We start from the raw sequence: 19,671 nt of genomic DNA, 5'->3' as shown, positions 1-19,671 counted from the left end.
AAACAAATTGCAAAGATTACACAAAAATAATATATTCTTTTTAAAAATATGGATAAGTAAATAAAAAATATATTAGATGGGATAAAATAAATAAAAGGGGATAATGCTATATTGATTCTACATTAAATGTAATATTCATTAGCCGTATGCGTCACTTTACACAATGTGGATTACACATATGGCAAAACCTTGAAAATATATGTGTGGTTGTGTGTGTGTTTTGCCATGCTCACAAGGTTTCACCAACATAGGTATCAATAAAGGGGAATCTGGTGCCTCATGGGTTTATTATTAGAATATATGTCGGTTTTAAAAAAAAAATTATTTCAATAGATATTTGATATCAGCGCTGCGCTGAGTTTGTTGGCAGAAACAGTATAACTGTTTAGCCTCAGTTTATTTATAATATGAATTGCTGTATGACTTTATGATGTAGTCCACAAATGTAACAGAAGTGGATCCAAAACTAAGCCCTGAGGGACCCCATATGATACACAAACTTTAAATAAGACAAGAGCAGCTCAGAAAACGTACCTCTAATGGGGGTGAGTTATGTAATCACCTAGGACAGACCAGATCAGACACTTTAGGGCTGTTTGATCCAATATTAACAATCATTAAGAATCACATGTGTAAAATATGGATACATCAGTGCTTTTTCAAATGGCCAGCAGTGGACAACTCCTCTGGTGGAAAAAAGAAATCAACTTATATAGAAACCTTTTAAAAGGGCAGTTCAGCTTCTCTTACAAACGGCTCAGTATCTTGGTCTCTATTTTTAAGGGTTTTGAGGTGTGCAGGACTTTACGGTGATGTTGCAGTGGTCATTTCAATCTTTTATCTACAGTTTATGCAAACAAGACTGTAAGGCCCAATTTCTGTGCTGCTACCTTTAAAACCAGACTGGTATTATTCTGGTATATTATTGGTATTATTCACTGAAGTCTTGAAAGGCCAGAATTATTATTTCTTTTTTGGGGTAAACGTGAAATCGAGTTGCCTAATATTATGTATCCTCTTATACGAATAACCTTGAGAGAAACCTTGTGACAAAACTCACCTATCCCTTTAAGGAATCAGATTTGCAGTTCAATACCATTTTGGGTTTGTAGCACTGGATCATTTTTCAGCTCTATAATTATCCCAAGGGATATAATCTTCACAATGCGTGTGACACACAGAGCCGAGTGAACAGTGCAGGAATGGAGCGTTTCCCTCTGGCTTTCTGAATTATGCATTCCTGCTTTGTTGGTAATTAAAAGACCTGTGCGAGTTTGGAGAGTGTGTCAGGGGCCCAATGAAAGGAAGGGCTGGCCTGAAGAAGGGAAGAAGAGAGGGAGAGTGCAGAGAACAGGTCGGTCCAGTCGTCCTCTGCAAGGTGGATGTTTGGGCGTTGACACACCTGTTAACCTGTTTGGGAGGAGCCACTGGCATTAAACACCGTGGTGACATGAGTGTGTGTGTGTGTTTGTATACTTCAGTGTGTTTGACAAGAACCAGAGAGAGCGGGAGTCAGAGACGAAGAAGGAGTGAGACAGAGAGAGAGTGAGAGTTTTTACTCAGGATCTCTGCTTGACATCCGCCAAGATGTTTAAGAAAAAGGAGAGCTCCAAGGACACTAAGAATGGTACACTCAAGGTCTCGGGGAAGATCAGCAAGTGAGTTATTCACTGTGGATTTTATGAATGCGTGTATGAGTGTGGTGACACTGTATCTCTGTCATGTTCCTCCTGTTCCTGTTCTTCTAAAGCCAAGAACTGTGTCATGTTTCCTGTGTGTTCTTGCTGCCCTCTTTCTCTGTGTGCGTCTGTTTTGTGGTTTATTATATTACAAGTTTAAATGAGGTTTTAATGCATGTTTTCCTAGGGAATTCCTTCACTGCTTTCAAGTGCTGAGTTATGTGAGAGTTAATCTTTTGGAAAAAGCGAAAGCTAAATACAAGCCAGGGGTCAAGTTTACTTTGTAAACACGATGTGCATCGGTGTCCTGCAAGAGGACGAGTGAAATGAGGGAATTACGACTAAAAGTGAAATTGAAAGATGTTGTCATCCTGATTATCAGGCAGAAATTTACCCTAAACCTAATTTATTGGTGTTAGACCCTTGACAGGTGTCAGATCATTTGTATTAGTAATTTTATTGTACTGGAGAAAAAAAATCATTCACAGAGAAACTTTCTGTCTGTGCAAAATGATTATTGGAGAGCTTTTGTTGCTTGAAGATGTAGGGAGTCCTATCAGGCTAGGCAGCTGTTCAGATCAGATATGGAAATATGACAGTCAGGTGGCACAGGTTTCAAACATTTACATAAAGCTGACAGCAACCTGCTTTAGAGGATTGCGAATAAAAATGAATTCCATTTGATGCATAATGTGGGTGAGGTCATTTTCATGTGCTAAATATAAAGAGAAGGCTCATGAAGAGCCACTGAATCTAACTCATGGCAAATCTGCCAAAAGTCTCCGGATCACAGATCAGAACGCCATTTAAGTCGCTGCATTCAAAGCGGCGAAGTGGGATGATCACCTTTTTAAGTAATGGATAGTATTGAGGATGGGTTTTCTTCAGGTTTCCTCAGGATCAGTTTCTATTCATAGAAAGAGCCCCACATTCAGCTGCAAAGCCGACCACTTCACCTTTTTGTTCCTGGGAGTAACAAAAGACCGCTGACGTGATCTCACCGTCAGGTGGTGTCCGGCTTGTGCCTTCACCTTGGCTCGGCTTCAGACATATTTTCTCTCTGCTGAGGCGTGATGAGGGCTGGGTTGTCCGTTTTGCTCAGCTGGTTTCTGCCTCTCATGTGGGCGTTGGTTTTTAACTGTACATTACAGAGTGACGCACAGGAAGTGCTGTTCATTTCATTCAGTCATTTCTATTGTCTGATAATTGTTTATTTATTAGTTTAAGAAAAATTTGTGAATCGCAATCAAAGATGATTCCTGGGTGTTTGTTGGAAATGACACGGACAGCTGGAGAGCTGCGATGTATGGATTTGTGCATTAGACATGGCACTGGGACGTTTTTTAATGTTTTTAAAATAAAGGTACAAATAAAGGTAAAAGTGGCAGCTAATGCTCGGGTCAGGCTGAGTCTCCAAGAAGTCGAAAAGCCCAAAGACGTCATGGAAAAATTTGTATTTGTGTGTGTTGAGTCTGGGCGGCTCTCAGACATTCATCTTGTTCTGCTGGTGCCTTTGGTTACATCACAGATTAGAGCGCTGGTTACGCAGGGATTTAATAATGACTCTGCTGACTGTAAAGCACAGATTCATTTCGGCATTCAACATCCATTTCTTTGCTCCAGTGGTCATGTTGTAAAATAACAATTCTTGAACCTAATTTTACTATGAAATCAGACCTTTTTTTTACAATATGAGTTTAGCTTGAGGGGGAAATGAGGGTGTTTGTGCAGAAGATGTGAGATCTTACTATCATCTAAAAAATGCAGGCAAGCCCTTCTAAATTATGCAGATAATCCAGTTTAAACTGGTCTCATAGTAGTGTTTTCTGTAGCAGTCATTCATTTAATAATTTACTAAAAACCACCAACTGTTGAAGAAGAGCAGTTTAACGATTTCTTTAACCATTTTTTTAAAAATTGGCTAAAAGCTCAGCATGACCACACAAGCAGCCCGCACAAATACTTGATTCATGCTGAGGAAAGCATAAAGTTCCCCCAAAACACCTTATGAGAAACTCAAAGTATCACCTTACAAGACACTCCTGGAAAACCCTGCACAGCCACTCCTGCACAGGAATATCACACTGCTGCTTGATTAAAAAAAAAAAAAAAAAGCACACATTTGATGCAGATACTGTATGTGTCTACATCAATGTATGGGTGTGACCAGTAATTCTTATCTGCTATTAATAAAAGAATAAAGTGAATAAACCAAAGGTGACAGCTTTAAATAAAAGAGATCAGAAATCAGACCTTTATTCATTTCAGTCCCTACACAGTTCACCTTTATCAAGACAAACTCAGAACTAAATATCCGACATGTAGGAAAGTAAAAAAGTAAAATATAAAGATCTGTATATTACAGAAGACAAACTAGAGATTAAAGCCACTTTTAAAATTTACCTTTAAAAATCCAAATTGAGTGCAATTATTGGAAAAATGGCGCCATGCGTAGTATAGCGAGTGTTTGGTATGTTTGGCTCATGCTCCTCTGTCTGATGATCACAGACTCTTTTTTTTCATGTATTTATTTGATCATTTGTTTTTTTAGAGCAAAGAGGATAAATCTCTTCCACAGCCCACTGCACCTACTGTTTCTATAAACAATGGTAACTAAACAGGTTTTTCTTTGACTGCAAAGGTGGGAATGCATACCTGTCCCTCCTGCTGAGTGAGCAGGAACAGGGCAGTCGTTGTGACAGCAGCTGCAGAACCAGATTCTTTGATTTCGTTTTGCACATAAGTGTAATTTCACACAGCAAATTCAAAAGTGTTAAATTTTTTGGTGTTAATAGTCTCCTTGCAAAAGTAGAGTTAATTTTACTCTAAGCAGAGTCACATTCTTTTAATGTAACTCTGAGGTGTAAAATGATAGTAGTTAAAATCGAGTGTTAAAAATGAGCGTTTCTCTGTCAAATCTGGAGGTGTTACAATGGAAACATCTTGACCTCTTAACTCTGAACTCCTAGAGGGGCTATGACACCAACAGAGTGAATTCACAGACTCCGCCCCCAGCACGGCTCCAATCGAAGCTGAAGTGAAGCCGTTTCAGAACATTTTGCTCTACATATTTGAGTTGTTTGCCATGCTTGGTAAGTCATTTTTTCAAAGATTGTTTCAATTATTATTATGAGCTTTTACTTCTGTGGCTCTTTGGAGTTGAGACAAAGCTGTGTGAAAGGCATTAGCCATGTTGCTCGGTGATAGCATAATATTCTGTTTTAGCTAGCTGAAAGGTATTGTTTGCGGGCAAATACCACAGCCTTGAAAAAAAGCTTGCATGTGAATTTTCAGTCAAACTTTTGGTCAAATACACCTAAAACAATGTCTAGAATGTGAAATGTTGGTATAATGGTGCTACTTGAAGCCTGAAAACGATCGCCCATAAAAAACAAACAAAAAACACGAGCAAACAGCAGTAGCAGACGTCCTGACTGGGTTCTACGTTAGCATAGATCCCTCCAGAGTTTTGTGCACACGGTTTAGGTAAAAATGAAAAAGGTTGAGGTTTTACATTTAGTTCAGTATTACCTGTTGCCTGTGTCCTTGTCTTTTGGGAAAATACTTTACACAAGTAATGGCTCAAAGAGGATTCCTTTTTTTTTTTTTTTTTTTTTACTGTGCTGCAATTGTTTACTGGATTATTTGTGCCATTAATTAGTGTCAACTAATTTTTATTCAATCTCCACACAGGATATGCTTGTGAAGATGGAATATGGGGGAGAGCAGAAGTGCGTTGAAGTTCCACAAAGGGATGAATGAAGGACATGCATATTGTATTGAAGAAATAAGTGATGAGAATGCTGTTATTTGCATTTACCATGTCAGACCTTTTGATAAACAAAATTCTAATGAAAGTGAGAACATGTACACTGTTACATCTTTCAGAAAATGTTTTGAAATTGTGGTGCACAGTTCAGAATAAATGTTTTTCAAAAACCATTGCATCTTTTTAGTAAATGTTTATTTCCAAAAGAAATTTCTAGAAGTTCAGAACAGTAAAATTCCCGCTTTTTAGAATGAATTAGAAGATAACTCTTACGTAGTTAAACTAAAATACTCTTTGAGAGTTAATATATAAACTCTTAACACCAAGTGTTAAATTATCAACTCCAGACAGATTTGGTGTTTAACACTAAATCAGAGTTAACGTACCAACTCTCCAAAAAGAGTTAAATTAACACTCTCTGGTGTGGACCCATATAGACACTTTAATAGTGTTGAAATCAAATCCGACAGTGTTAATTTGGACATGCTGGATTTGCTGTGCAGCATCAGTGTGACCTTTCTCAGACTGAATCCTCGGCCCACTGGTCATTTCCTCTATAAGCAGTTTTCAAAAGCGCTGACTCTCTTTTAAAAAAGCAGTTTAAAATCGTTTAATTTTCTTGATTTCGTTTATTCTTTGTCTTGATCTTTGAGCTAGTTTTTATTATGTTTTTCACATTTAAATCTATTTTATTCTATTTTATGTGCAACACTTTGTGACTACTTATCTGTTAAAAGGGCTTCATAAGTAAACTTACTTACACTGGTTAATATAACCATGTTATTCTTTATAATAACATGGTTATTACCGGTGGGCAGATAGTGATTTTTCGTTTTTATGTTAACGGTATAAACAATGAAAGGTGGTGGATTGTCCAATGGTTGTGATCGACTCTGGGCTGGACCAATTACAATACATCCATGTTGAGGTGAAAAGCAAGCGATTTGTCCCATACTTCAGCTAGAATGAAAAAAAGACACAAAGCTGGAGTTATTCTGTGTATTTGTGTGTTTATTCTTCCTCTTCTTCTCTCATCCCTCATCGTCATAGAAATCATACATATATACCAACAAGACTGTGCATCACTGTCACAACAGCGTTTGTTTTCATTCAAAGGCTTTATGGTTTTTCCTATAATACTTGGTGGGCCGGTCTCTAGTCAAAATACCTGGGCTGATTTTTTGTCCCAGTCCAGCCCAGTCTGACAGCTTTTCATATCTCTTTTCTTAATGTTGACACTGACAGATACACCAAAAAATTGTGCTGCTAAGATTTTTTCATCTGTATTTTTTGAACTGTAGCTCTACTTTAGCAACATTTTTTAAACTTCAGAGACTGCTGTGCAATGTATCGCACATTTCATTACTAACAAAAGCAAAAGTGTAATATGTTGAAAGTTGCCATATTTAGAATGTGTGTGTGTGTGTGTGTGTGTGTGTGTGTGTGTGTGTGTGTGTGTGTGTGTGTGTGTGGAGGTGGTATACAGTTTTATACAGCTGTGTAAAATACATAAATCTCAGTTAATGAGGCAAAACCTGGATTTTAAAAAGTCTATTTTTAACACACACACACATTGCTGAACCAATTATACACAAACATATCTCCAAAACCCAGTTTGCAGTTTGCAAAAACTTTGATTTAATCTAATTTAACTTTTAACTGAGCTCTACCCCATGATTTATTCAGGCAGTAGATACAAAGCCTCTTAAATAAAACAAATACAATATTTGTCTCCAATCCCAAAGACTTCACCTTCATGGGTGTAGCTAATCTCTCAATGGAATGTCTTCCTCCTCCTCATTTTGACAATCTTAGTCATTGCTTTGCTTTACTCTGAGCAGCGACACAATCAACACAAACACTGACAGAGGGAGTGACAGTCAAAGTTCAAGAATGGGTAGAATTTAAAGAACGTTTTGGGTGTGGTGCGAAGGGTGGAAAAATCCTACTCCATCCTAAAAGATCTGGAAACTGTGCAGTTTGTGCAAAATAAAAAACACTGAATGGAAAAAATAAAAATAAAAACACCCTCACTGTGCAGATTTTTTTTATATAAAGGATGACCTGGGGATGTGAAGTTTGTCCACAAATATAAATAAGTCTTTGTTGGTAGTGAGAGTGCTCATAAAAATGCACACCATAAGGTTTGACTGTAATCAAGCTGTTAATTATTCAAAACTTCTGCGTGGGAGTACTCGTATACTTACCAATTCTGTATCATCCCTGAAATGATGTGTGCTGCTGTTCAACCTCTGACCTTTGTTGTCTGCTGCAGGTCACAGGCCACCGACTTGGCCTTGCTGATCACCCAGATGCAAAAAGATGCAGACTTGGTGGAGAAAAACGTCCTCAGGGCTGAGGAGCTGCTTGCTGTGGTAAGAACAAAACAAAACCTCTAATTTTATGAACGATTACCCTCATTGCTTTGTAAAAACGTCACCTTATCTGTTGTCTGCCTTTGACAGGATTTTGAAAATGACAAGAAAGAGCTGCCGTACCAGCATCAGAGGGAGATCTCAGATGAGCTGGGTGAAGCTGAGGGCCTGCTGAAGAAGCTCTTCATAGATGTTGACAAAGCCAAGAACCTAAAACATCCACAAGCCACAGACATAGAGAGCGAGTGAGTTCATGCAGAATAAATACAACACAGAAGATTTGCAGTATACCTGGTCCCTCCTCTGAGAACATACTGAGGATTTTAAAACATTTTAGCTGTTTAATATCATTAACTTTGAACTCATTGGAGCTCCACATTAACCACAGTTGTTTGTTTCTTTGTGTCTTTTCTGCCCTTTGATGACTCCAGTGTCCTTCATCTTCATGAGCGCTGGCTGAAGGACTGTACCGTCTACAGAGACATCTACGAGCAGATTGATGATGTGTCGCGGATGCCCTTAATTGACTGGTGGCCTGTTTTAAGTGAGAAGCAAGTAAGTACTGTTACACTGTCTGAACATCCACGTCAGTCTTTCATACTCTATTAAATATTAATGCTCTTATTGTCAACAAAAAGGACAAAAAACTGTTTTAAAACTGCTGCCACCAACAAGTATTTTCCTCTGTAGTCAGACGCTCTGTAACAAAAACTGTTCAAACTTTGAGTCGCACTGTTGCTTATTTGAGCATCGTAGAGAAATCAGACTCCTTTGACATGATGTCAGCAATCTGTAATTTCTATGTAATTCTATCTATAGTTCCCTTTTTAGCTAGCACTAACCTGGCCACCCTTGCTGTTCTCCCTGCAAGCCACTTTGCAAACCCCCTCGACATCAAGTGTTTTGAAAAAAATCAAACTAAATATTTGCAGTCTTTTAAAAAGATTTAAGTCTCCATTAGGAACTACAGGGTGGGGAAAATGGCAGTCACCCTTTCACAGGATTGCTTAATAATAAATAACATTAACTGTATCCTTTAATCCTAATGTAATCTAAATGCACTTGTTTCTTTGTTTTACCGGCCTCACCCTGTCAGACCTGTCCTTTGATATCTCATCACTACATTTCCATGAACTGCTTTCTTCTGGTGTCTGTGCTTTCAGAAACTGGTGGATGTGGAGCAGTTTGGCCCTAGTATGGCTGATCTGGAGAAGCAGATTGCTGCTCACAACATCGTACACAAAGAGATTGACGCCTACAACACGCAGCTCTGCCTCGCTTCTGCTGGCAGCAAGGTCTGCATGCATGATTACACAAGAACACATGCTTGCATGATGTGTTCTACTTAAAACTGATTGCAGCTTGTGTCCTTTATTAAGCAAAAAGCATTTCAAACAGCCGCTCACATTCGCTGTCTTGTTTTTTAAGGAGAAATACGACGCTCTGAAAAAACAGTACAACAACTTATTGGTGAGTTGCTTCAGTCACTTAATGTTCAAAGATAAACACAAGTCTTATTTCACTTTTGGTTTTGGCAGTGTAAAAAGCTGTGAGGGAATTTTTCCAATTTTTGTTTTTTTCTTTGTTGGAGAAAAAATGAAAAATGTAAATTTCTGCTTAAAATTTCCCCCAAAAAAGTAAAAAAATTTAAAGAAATTTAAAAAATCAAAAGAAAGAAAGAAAGAAATAATAATTAATACATGAATAAATGAATAAATAAATTATTTTAGGGGTACTCATTTGTCTTTCCATTTAAATTTATTTCTCCTAAGGACAACTCCAAGTGGCGCCGTCACTACCTTAATAGCCTGTACGAGTACATGCAGAGCTGCAACAAGGAGCTGAACTTCCTGGCAGAAGAGCAGAATAAGATCAAAAAGCAAGACTGGAGTGACCACATGTTGGACCCTCCTGACGTTCGGAGGCAGTATGAGGTTAGGATTAATGCGTTTTTAAGTCAGATGAAAAATAGAATTGAAAGGCTCACCAATCACGAGGTGTGGCCTGTCCAGTGTGACAGAAGTTGTTTTGGTTCTGTACCTGGATGAATCCACACATAAATACATCAATTTTGATTTGATCTCATTTAGAATTTCAAGAACAACAGTCTGCTGTCCCACGAGGCCGAGGTGAACAAACTCCAGGACGAAGGCGAGAGACTTGTTGAGATGAAGCACCCCGCAAGCGACACAATACAGGTACTTGAAAAGCCCGTTAACAACATCAGCTTCACTCTTTCATCCTGAATGCTGTTTAAAGGTATGTCAACTCCCTTCATTATATTTCCAGGCTCAAAGAGATGATGTACGAAATGAGTGGCAGAAATTCCTCAATCTCTGCATCTGTCAAGAGACGCACCTGGACAGCGTGGAGGGTTTCAAAAGGGTGAGACAGAGTTCATCGCAATGCAGTGCTCAGTTTGCAACCTGTTCTGTCATCACCATTTGCAGATTTTATGCATAAACTCAAAACAAAACAAAAAGTGTGCTTTGTTCCGTTTTTCAGTACCAATATGACAGCGAGCAGCTGTCAGAGTCGCTGACCAAGCTCAACAGCACCCTGGACCCCAAGACTCTCAGCAAGAAGAGCAAAACTGAGAAACTGCTGCAGCTTGAGGTACGTCCAGCCACCAGTACTGCAACTCAGCACACATAAGAAATTCAGCTTGCACCCCTCTTTCAAGCTAGCAGTGAGGATTTTAAAAAAGTGAATGAGAAGGAGATTTGGATAGAAAATGAGGCACTGGGGCAGGCAAAGCTGGAGACAAGGAGACTCCAAAGTTCAAAAGTAAAACAGGGAAAGTCTCCAAAAGTTGATTCTGTTCAGTGGAAGCCTAAAAAGGGAAATTATAAAGTCTTTGAGTTATATTTATTGAATAATTCTCAAAGTTTATTTATTTATTCATATGTAAATGGACATATATATGAGAAAATATAAGGTGTAAACACAGCAGACTGAAGGAAAACTGTTAATTTGCTGGGCAGGTCACATGAAACTTTACAGTCCTGCCAATATACACCAGAACTAACAAAAACAAATACATAAAATGAGTTAAAGGTGCTCACACACCTGGTTTGCCACCACCCACTGATTGAGATGTGTTATAGAGCAGTCTTTCATTGCCACAGTACTGAAATCAGGAAGAAACAGAGGTTCATTTTGTGGGATATTACACTAAGTTTGTTAAACCCAGCAGAAAAATTATGTGAAAAGATATGTTTGGAATCTTTTTTTAATCTTTGCGTGTTTTTCCTACCAGGCGGAGGAGAAAGATGTGCAGAAATGTGAACAGCTGCTGGCTGACCTGAGGAAACGCAGCACCACCATCGCTCCACTGAAACTGCGACGTATGACCCCCAGCAGAGCCATCACTGTGGAGTCCCTGTGCGACTGGGAAACAGGCACGGTGGGGAACAATTTTTGTCTAAATGTAAAACTCTAACTGCATGCGGCTGCAGTAAAAAACAACAACAACTTTGAAAAGTGACTTGTCTGACTGAATCAATCGTTATTTTTTTAGGATTCTCTGCAAAGAGGAGACAAGTTCACCTTAAAATCAAACTCAGACGTTGCGAACTGGAATGTCATTTCCACTGATGGAAAAACTAAAAAATTCCCAGGAGTTTGCTTCCAGATCCCACCACCTGACTCAGAGGCCATTGATAAAGTGGACCTGTAAGTGCTGACAAGCTTTATTATTAAACAGCTCAAATGGCACATCTGACGTCTGCCCTTTCTTTGACTCCGCCCCTTTCTTTTTGTTCATTAGTTTGGGCCAGGAGCTTGCAGACATCAAGAAGAGAAGAGCCGCTCTGGCCGACTCCCTGAAGAATAACAAATCAGAAATCTCCAGGGCCCAGCAGTTAGGTTGTTGTCAATTAATTAAATGCATAAGTGTCCTCATTATATGCAATCACTGCATCTTTAAACCACAACTAAAGTGAGATCAACCATTTAAAAAGCTCTCCTTTTCCTCCTTCAGCCCCAGTGTCTTCTGCCCCCATGGACCCCAAAGTAGCAGCCCTCTCTCAGCAGCTGGACAAGCTGGACAATGACCTGGCCAAAGCTGAGGAGAGCATGCTGAGCCGTCTGCGAGCCCCGCTGAGCCGCAGTGATCCCGCTGGTGATCTGGCCAAAAGGATGAAGGAGCAGGAGGTGAGAAAAAACACAAACTAACATCAGCACCAGCTAAATATCATTCACCATGTGACACCAAGAAACTAAAACAAACCATATAAAAGCCATTATTTTGCTGTTATTATCCTCGTATGTGTGTGTATGCATTCATACCCTATACAGCATAAAGGGATTCTTCACTCCTGCAGACTGTCAGCATGACATGATTATGCTGTGAATTATACTTATATCTGATGTTTAATGGAGGGTTGTATGGATGCTCTTTACAGCAAACTGCTCAGACACTACAGGCTCTACAGCAGCAGCAACAGGCTGCACAGGCTGGCATGCAGCCCCTGCTGGCTAAAGATCCCAACGGGACCTCTTCGGGACTGCCGCTCAAACTCAGTGCTGCCAGCAACAAGTCTGACAACCTTGCTGCACTTGCTGACCTTTACAATAAGAAGTAAGAGCTTGTTTTATGGCGGGGTTTGATTTTGGAACAACATTTTTAAAAACTTAAATCAGTTTTTCATTCTTCTATCCATCTTTGTTAAGTTGTGTTACTTGAGTAGATGATCTAGATAACAGATAACCTTAGTATATTTAGTAGTTTATTTATCTTCTTTTCTGCAGAGCAAATGCCTCACTTAACCTGGAGAAACAGATCAAGAAGGTGGATGGTCTCGTCTCCGGCTTTGAGAAAAGGCTGAGTGAAGATGGTCCGATCCCTAATGGCCCAAAAGCAATTGAAACCCGTGCTGAGGAAATTCAAGTAAGGAAGTCTTGACCATACAAATTTGAATTCTCTTGCATATCTCTAATGTTCACTTTGAATTGAACATCTCCTTTGTGGTGTTTAGAGCCAGCAAAAGTCTGTGGCAGCTGCTCAGAATGACATGAAGAAGCTCAGCAAGGATCTGGAGACCACAGAGCAGCTGTGCAGCTCTCTGCAGCAGGACTACCAGGAGTACTGCCCGGACATCCAGCGCCAGAAAACAGAGGTCAAGCAGCTACAAGCACGTTATACCAATGTTGCCAACCAGCTGAAGGAGAGGTGAGAGTCAGACTGTGAACACATCATCTCAGTCCCTTCAGCTTTATTAGAAAGACAGACTACAGTGGTTTTCCCTCATCAGCCTTTTAAATCACTTAAATCAAGCAACAAGGAAGTGAGAAGTACCTTTACGATTAGATCGGGTATTTGCAACCTGCAATGGGGTTCATCTGTACTTCATCTATAAATCTATATACATCTATATATAACCTATAAAAATGTGCTACTACACTACTAAAAGGTAAAACAGGTTTCATTACATAAGGCGTTTCTGTTGTCATAATGTACCTAATACACCAATACCTCATAATGTGCCTAATACCTCTCATATTCCTCTCAGAGAAAGCACCTTACTCGAAACTGCAGGAAAGAACCAGGAGTTCCAGAGCACATGTAAATCCCTGAACTCATTCTTGGACAACCTGCCAACAAACAAGATAAGCCCCAATGACGATCTGTCTCAGATTGCTGCTAAGAAGAGCTCTCAAGAGGTGAGACTGTCTTCTGATTATTTACCTTTAAGTATCACATAAGAATAAAATAACAACCTGGCTACCCACTCCACACATAATGTCTTTTTGATTTATGGATGTATAAACATTATTCTCAATATGAACCTGTAGAAATTCACTATGATTATGACAGGACAGTAACTTTAGGTGATTAATATTTCTATACCTACTCATTGCAGAGGGTGATGGACGACCTGACGCGGAAGGAAGCTGACATGGAAAAGGTGACAAGCCTCTCTCAAGACCTGCAGGAACTCCTCAATGTAAGACTCCTAACTTATAATAAATAATATAATACAATAATTTATGGAACCATGGTGTAGCGGTACAACCCTGGGAGGAAATGCTAATCCTGGGGCTAATGGGACTTCCCTCAGGAAGGGCATCCAGTGTAAAGACAAATGTGTTGAAAGTTAAAAAAGCATAGAATGCATAAATGCATTTTAGGCAACACAGAAAGTAAATTAATACATTTTAATTTTAACATTAGCAGACATGGCTCGTACTTAAAGATTTTGAAATAGGCAACAAATGACATGAAACAATTCAAAGATTTTAAATCTTCACGTCTCTGCAGGAGTACGAGACCAACGTTGACACGTACAACAGTACGCTTGAGGACGCCGGCGCCACCGTTCCGAAGAAACCACGTATGCCCACACTGTCTGAGGCTATTCAGAAAGAGGTAATGTCTGTGTGTTTTTCAACATGATACACACTTCTCACATTTATTTATAGATCGAGGTGACATGAGGTTTGCTTATTACAGGAAAAGAGTCTGGTGAACCGCTACGCTGAAACAAAAGCTGAAAACACCCAGCGCCAAAAACAGATGGGCCTGGCTAAGAATCTCATATCACGAGTAAGAAAACAGTGAATGAATTTATTATCTTTTGTATGCATTTAGATTATGCTTTCCATAAAACTAAAGCTACATTGCAAATAATATTACTTTGAATAAATTTGCTTTTCCTGCTGCAGAATGAAGAGACAGTTCAAGCAGTGGCACAGCAGCAAGTGCGGTCTGAAAGGAGTGCTTTTGAGTTAGATGGTCTGGTAAAAGAGCTGGAGGAGGAGAAGGAGAGGAGGACTCATGCTGAGACAAACCTGAGAACATTCAAAGACAGGTTTTTGTCTTTGAAGAGTCGCCGTGGAGTTGAACGTGTCGAGGAGAAAGAAGTACTAAAGTACTACCGTGACCCAAAAGTGGAAAGTGATCTGAGGGCTCTGCAGCAGACGCTACATGAGGAAATCATGAAGCGCACCACCATACAAACTGAGGTTGAGGTTACAAACAAAAAAGTCACCACCCTGGCAGAAACCGTAAAGAGCGCTCCACCAAAACTGGTGACTAGAGAGGTGACAGAGTTTGAGAAAGATCCCCAGCTGGATACAGAGGCTGCTAAGCTGAGAGATCAAATAACGAAGATGAGAGAAGAAATTCGGATGAGGGATGGGGAGCATATTCAGATGAAGACAGAAGTAACAATTCTCCAGCAGAAGAGGCCAACAATCAAAGAGAGGGTGGTTAAGAAGGAAGTGGTTAAAGTGGAGAAAGACCCAGAGATGCTGAGAGCAGTGCGAACATTTGAGACAGAAATTTCTGACGAGAGCAAAAGGACCAAGCTCCTCAATGATGACATCTTCCAAACAAGGAGTCAGATAAATGCACTAGAGAGGCTGATTCCTAACATTGCGCCTAAGATAATCACTAAAGAAGTCAAAAAGATTGAACAAGACCAAGACCTAATCAACGAATCCCAGAATATTCGAACAAGCCTGGAGGAAGAGAGAATTGAAAACAACTCTCTGGTCAATGAATTGACGGTGCTCCACAACCGTTACAGAGAAGTTTACGAATGGAAACCCAGAGTTGAGGTGAAGGAAATTGTTAACGAGATCTACAGGATAGACCCAAACACAGAGGTGGAGATAATGCGGCTCCGCAAAGAGATACAAGACTGCAGCAAGCAGCGCTCTGACTTTGAAAGAGGGCTCACCAAGGTGACAACTGAACTCAACATCATTCAGTCAGAGAAGCCAAGAATTGAAACAAAAGAAGTTTTCCAAGAGGTGGTTAAAGAGGAAAGAAGCCCCGAAAATGAGAGAGAAATTCAGAGGCTAAATGACCAGGTGCATAATTTACACAGCAATTACGACTCCCTCCAAGACCAGCTGAGAATGCTCCGGCAAGAGAGAGATGAGTGGAAGGCTGAAAAGTCAAAGGTAGAGACCCAACTTGTCACCAGAGAAGTTATTAAGTATGAGCCCGATCCACTCCAAGAGAAAGAGTTTGACCGCTTGAGAAATAATCTGCGGGAAGAGACACAGATTCGGCGCACCATTGAAGAGATGGTGTTTGACCTGAAAAATAAATACATCCAGTTGGAGAGACAGAAACCAGAAGAGAAGGTGGTTCTCCAAGAGGTTGTTCGTTTGCAGAAAGACCCAAGGCAAATGGTCGAGCATGAAAGGCTTAGCAGGAACCTGGATGAAGAAGTAACGAACCGGCGTCAGTTTGAACTGGAGCTACAACAGTTAAGAACAAAGGTGGAAGAGAAAGAGAGGATCCTCAGAGAGAGTGTTGAACGCCAAAAGAGGATTCAAGCTGAGTCTGAAGTCAGAGAGATTAAACTGCGTATCTCACAGCTGGAAAATGCCCCACCACCTGTTGAGGAAAACATAGTTGTCGAGGAGGTGCTCAAGGTGGAGAGAGACCCGAAACTGGAGAGGCTGACAAGCAGTCTGCGGTCAGACATGGACAAGGAAACCAGTGATATTCTGAGACTGCAGAGAGAAATCCGTAACATCAACATAAAGCTTGAAATCTTGCAGAAAGAGAAGTCCAGTGAGAGGACAGTCTACAAAGAGGTTGTCCGTGTTGAAAAAGACCAGGCAGTTGAGGCTGAGAGGGATCGCCTGAGAGAACAGGTGTCTCAAAGTAAATTTGCCAGACAAGACCTCGAGGATGAACTTAGACGTTTCAATGACAAAATCCATTTCCTAATGAACAGCAAATCTGCTACTTCAAGAGAGGAGACAACCCTGATTATGAACCGAGATGCCTTACAGAGAGAGAAGGAAGACCTCACTCGTGAACTTAGATCCCTTGATGGCAAGAGGCACGATATCAGCCTGTCCTTCCAGCAGCAGAGCCGACTGATGAGTGAAAGAACACAGATGAGCAGACAGAGAAGCATTAAGATGGAGTCTGATGTCATGCGTTTGGAGAGGGATATCTTGGACGAAAAAGACAAGATCCATCAGCGAGATAGCATCATCCGTGAGCTTATACAGAACCTACAGAGAGAGGAGAGTGCAGAAACAAGAACCAAAGAGACCAATGTCTCTACAAAGATCACAATTTTGGACCCAGTTACCGGCAAAGACATGTCTCCTTATGATGCCTACCTTCAGGGCTTGATTGATCGTCCGCAGTACATTCACTTGCAAGAGCTTGAGTGTGACTGGGAGGAGATCACTTCATTGGGACCTGATGGGGAGATATCTTTACTCCAGGATCGCAAGAGTGGAAAGCAGTACTCCATCAAAGATGCGCTGAAGGACGGAAGATTGACAGAATATGATCTGCAACAGTACAAACAAGGAAAAATTCCCATCTCAGAATTTGCCTTGCTCGTCGCTGGTGACAACAAGAAGCAGTCCCAGTTCAATTCAATCACCCCAAAATCCACTACATCACTCAATTCAGCACCTATTAACCTATCTGCTGCCAAAGAAACCTACCCAGTTGCTGGAATAATAGATACAGACACTGACACCTGCTACACAATACGCAATGCCACCGTGAGTAAGCTAATTGATTCCACAACTGCCCAAAGACTTCTGGAGGCTCAGGCATCAACAGGAGGAATCATTGACATCAGCAATAAAGGGAGATACACGGTTCACAAGGCAGCAAGCAGAGCCCTCATCGAGGATAGTCAAATCCAGAGGCTGCTCAATGCACAGAAGGCTTTCACTGGAGTTGAAGACCCTGTGACCAAAGAGCGTTTGTCTGTGGGAAAGGCTGTTCAGAAAGGCTGGATGCCGAAGGACACTGCCATTCGCTTCATGGAGGCTCAGCACCTGACCGGAGGGCTGGTCGATCCAGATACCGGTCACAGAGTTAGCATCTTGGATGCCGTTGGGTCCAGAATGATTGACAACACAATAATGAGAGACCTGGAAACTGAGTCCGCCTACATCAAAGATATTATAGACCCAATCACAAAGGAGAAAATCAACTACAAGCAAGCTCTGAATCGCTGCAGGAAAGACCCAAATACAGGCTTACCAATGCTGCCTGCCTCTTCCAAAGGGTCTGGTTATAGTCCAGTGTACAATTCGACTAGATATGCAAGATTTTAGATATGTTTACTTTTTGGAGACATCTTTTCTATATGAAATCCATACATTACTTATAATGGACATTTTGACTCAGGAAAAGTCTTCTACTGCAAAGCTTTCTCTCTAGCCAAAATAACTGCTGCTGAGTTTTTTTGTTTACTAAAAATGTTTGATGTGGGCAGATTTTTCTTTTTTGGTTTAATTTAAAAACAGTATAAATGAAGTTTATCTTTAATATTAATGTGTTATTAGGGATACTGGGACATGGTGCAATGGTATTTGCCAAGATTAATTGATTCTGTATTACTCCTGGGTTTTCTTCAAAACTGTTCATTGAATTTTATCTTGTTTGATACCTTATAAAGAAACAAATATCAATAAAATAAATTATAATGGTTAAAGTGTATGGACTCTCATTTTCAATGCTGTGCAGTCTCTAAAGTAAAGAAAAATGCTATGAAAAAGTATTTACTTCATCTTGATTTCTTAGTTTTTTTTATATATGTCAAACTTAAATGTTTCAGATCATCAAACATCTTTTAATATTAGAAAAATATAATATAATCGTGTAATAGAGGTCATGCCAAAGTATCTCAACAAGATTAAATACAAGACTTTGACTTGGGCAGTCCAAAACCTTCTTTTTTATTTGCTTATTGAGATATTCAGAGGTAGACTTGCTGATGTGCTCTTAGTCGTTGTCCAAGTGAGCTTGGGCTTCAGTGAATGAACTGATCGTCCATGTCCTGAAACAGCAGGGGAGCCCCAGACCATCACACTACCACCACCATGTTTGACTGTCGGGTTGATGTTCTTTTTATGAAACAACTAGATGCAACAGGACACAACCCTTCCACCAAGTTTATCTTTTATCTCATCAATCCACAGAATACTTCCCCCAAAGTCTTGGGTATCAGTAAGATGTTTTTTTGGTAAATATGCAATGACTCTGTTATTTTTGTTCAGCGGTGGTTTTCATCTTGGAACTCTCCCATCTTTGTCCTGTATTTTTCCCGTTGTTGAATCAATAACACGGACCTTAACTGTTGTTCTGGGTTCTTTTGTGAAATCATGGATGAGTCGATGATGTGTTCTTGGAGTAATTTTGGTTGGCTGGCCACTCCTGGGAAGGATCACCACTGTTTCCTCCATTTGTGAATAAAGGCTCACAGGGTTGTTCACTGGAAACACTGCCTTAGATATATCTTTGTAACCATTTCCAGGTTGATAGATGTCAGTAACTTTGTTTCTCAGCCATTTCTTTAGACAGTGGCATGATGTGTTGCTTTGTGAGTTCTTTTAGGCCGCTTCACTTTATCAAACAGGTTCTATTTAAGTGGGTTTTTTTATTCTACTTGCCTGACAGTGATCAGGCTTGGGTATGGTTAGTGAACTAGAACCCAGCTTTCCAACAAAAAGTTTTCAATCACGGTTAATTCATGACTTAAAAAGTGGGGGGATTAGTTTTTGACATAGGGCCACGTAGGTTTGGATAGTTTTTTTCCTTAATAAATTAAATCATCAAATATTAAATAAATTAATCAATAAAACCTGTATTTTTAAATTTACTTGGGTGATCTTAGACTAATATTAAAATTGTTTTCATGAAACATTTAAGGCAAATGATAGATTCCAAAAAGGGGCTTAAAAGGAAGCCACTGATGACTCAAACAATCCTTTATTTCAATTTGTACAAAAATTTCTACATCTGATCATTTCTTAATATTAACTTCTGCTAAGAACACACTTGGCTGATAAAATTAATGGGACAGACAACATAAACCTGACCTAAACTTTAACAGTCAGATGAGAT

The 19,671-nt window shown here is 39.9% G+C and overlaps 1 protein-coding gene across 1 annotated transcript; it reads left to right on the top strand.

The window, feature by feature from the left end:
* Positions 1–1,468: 1,468 nt before the first annotated feature.
* Positions 1,469–18,259, top strand: evpla (envoplakin a). The gene is made up of 22 exons (XM_086296260.1): positions 1,469–1,658; positions 7,724–7,823; positions 7,914–8,068; positions 8,255–8,378; positions 8,987–9,118; positions 9,252–9,293; positions 9,596–9,757; positions 9,914–10,021; positions 10,113–10,208; positions 10,329–10,439; positions 11,083–11,229; positions 11,344–11,498; positions 11,593–11,690; positions 11,806–11,978; positions 12,230–12,405; positions 12,576–12,714; positions 12,803–12,996; positions 13,337–13,487; positions 13,688–13,771; positions 14,086–14,193; positions 14,278–14,370; positions 14,490–18,259. Exons 1-22 carry the CDS (start codon positions 1,588–1,590, stop codon positions 17,877–17,879), a joined length of 6,009 nt encoding a protein of 2,002 aa, XP_086152386.1. The 5' UTR covers positions 1,469–1,587; the 3' UTR covers positions 17,880–18,259.
* The last annotated feature ends 1,412 nt before the right edge of the window (positions 18,260–19,671 follow it).

The sequence above is a fragment of the Aulonocara sp. 'chitande type north' Nkhata Bay genome, linkage group LG6 (genome assembly GCF_057382095.1).
Source record: "Aulonocara sp. 'chitande type north' Nkhata Bay isolate Kocher_YH1m ecotype deep benthic linkage group LG6, A_spYH_male_GT1.1, whole genome shotgun sequence".
Lineage (NCBI taxonomy): Eukaryota > Metazoa > Chordata > Actinopteri > Cichliformes > Cichlidae > Aulonocara > Aulonocara sp. 'chitande type north' Nkhata Bay.
The sequence above is the reverse complement of the archived record's forward strand: the minus strand, read 5'-3'. Positions and strand labels throughout refer to the sequence as shown.

Excerpts from the sequence above, each read along its gene's own strand:
- evpla (XM_086296260.1), top strand. The coding sequence starts at position 1,588 with ATGTTTAAGAAAAAGGAGAGCTCCAAGGACACTAAGAATGGTACACTC. Across the intron at positions 1,659-7,723 it reads GTCTCGGGGAAGATCAGCAA|GTCACAGGCCACCGACTTGG; the intron begins GTGAGTTATTCA and ends TGTCTGCTGCAG. Across the intron at positions 13,488-13,687 it reads CTAAGAAGAGCTCTCAAGAG|AGGGTGATGGACGACCTGAC; the intron begins GTGAGACTGTCT and ends TACTCATTGCAG.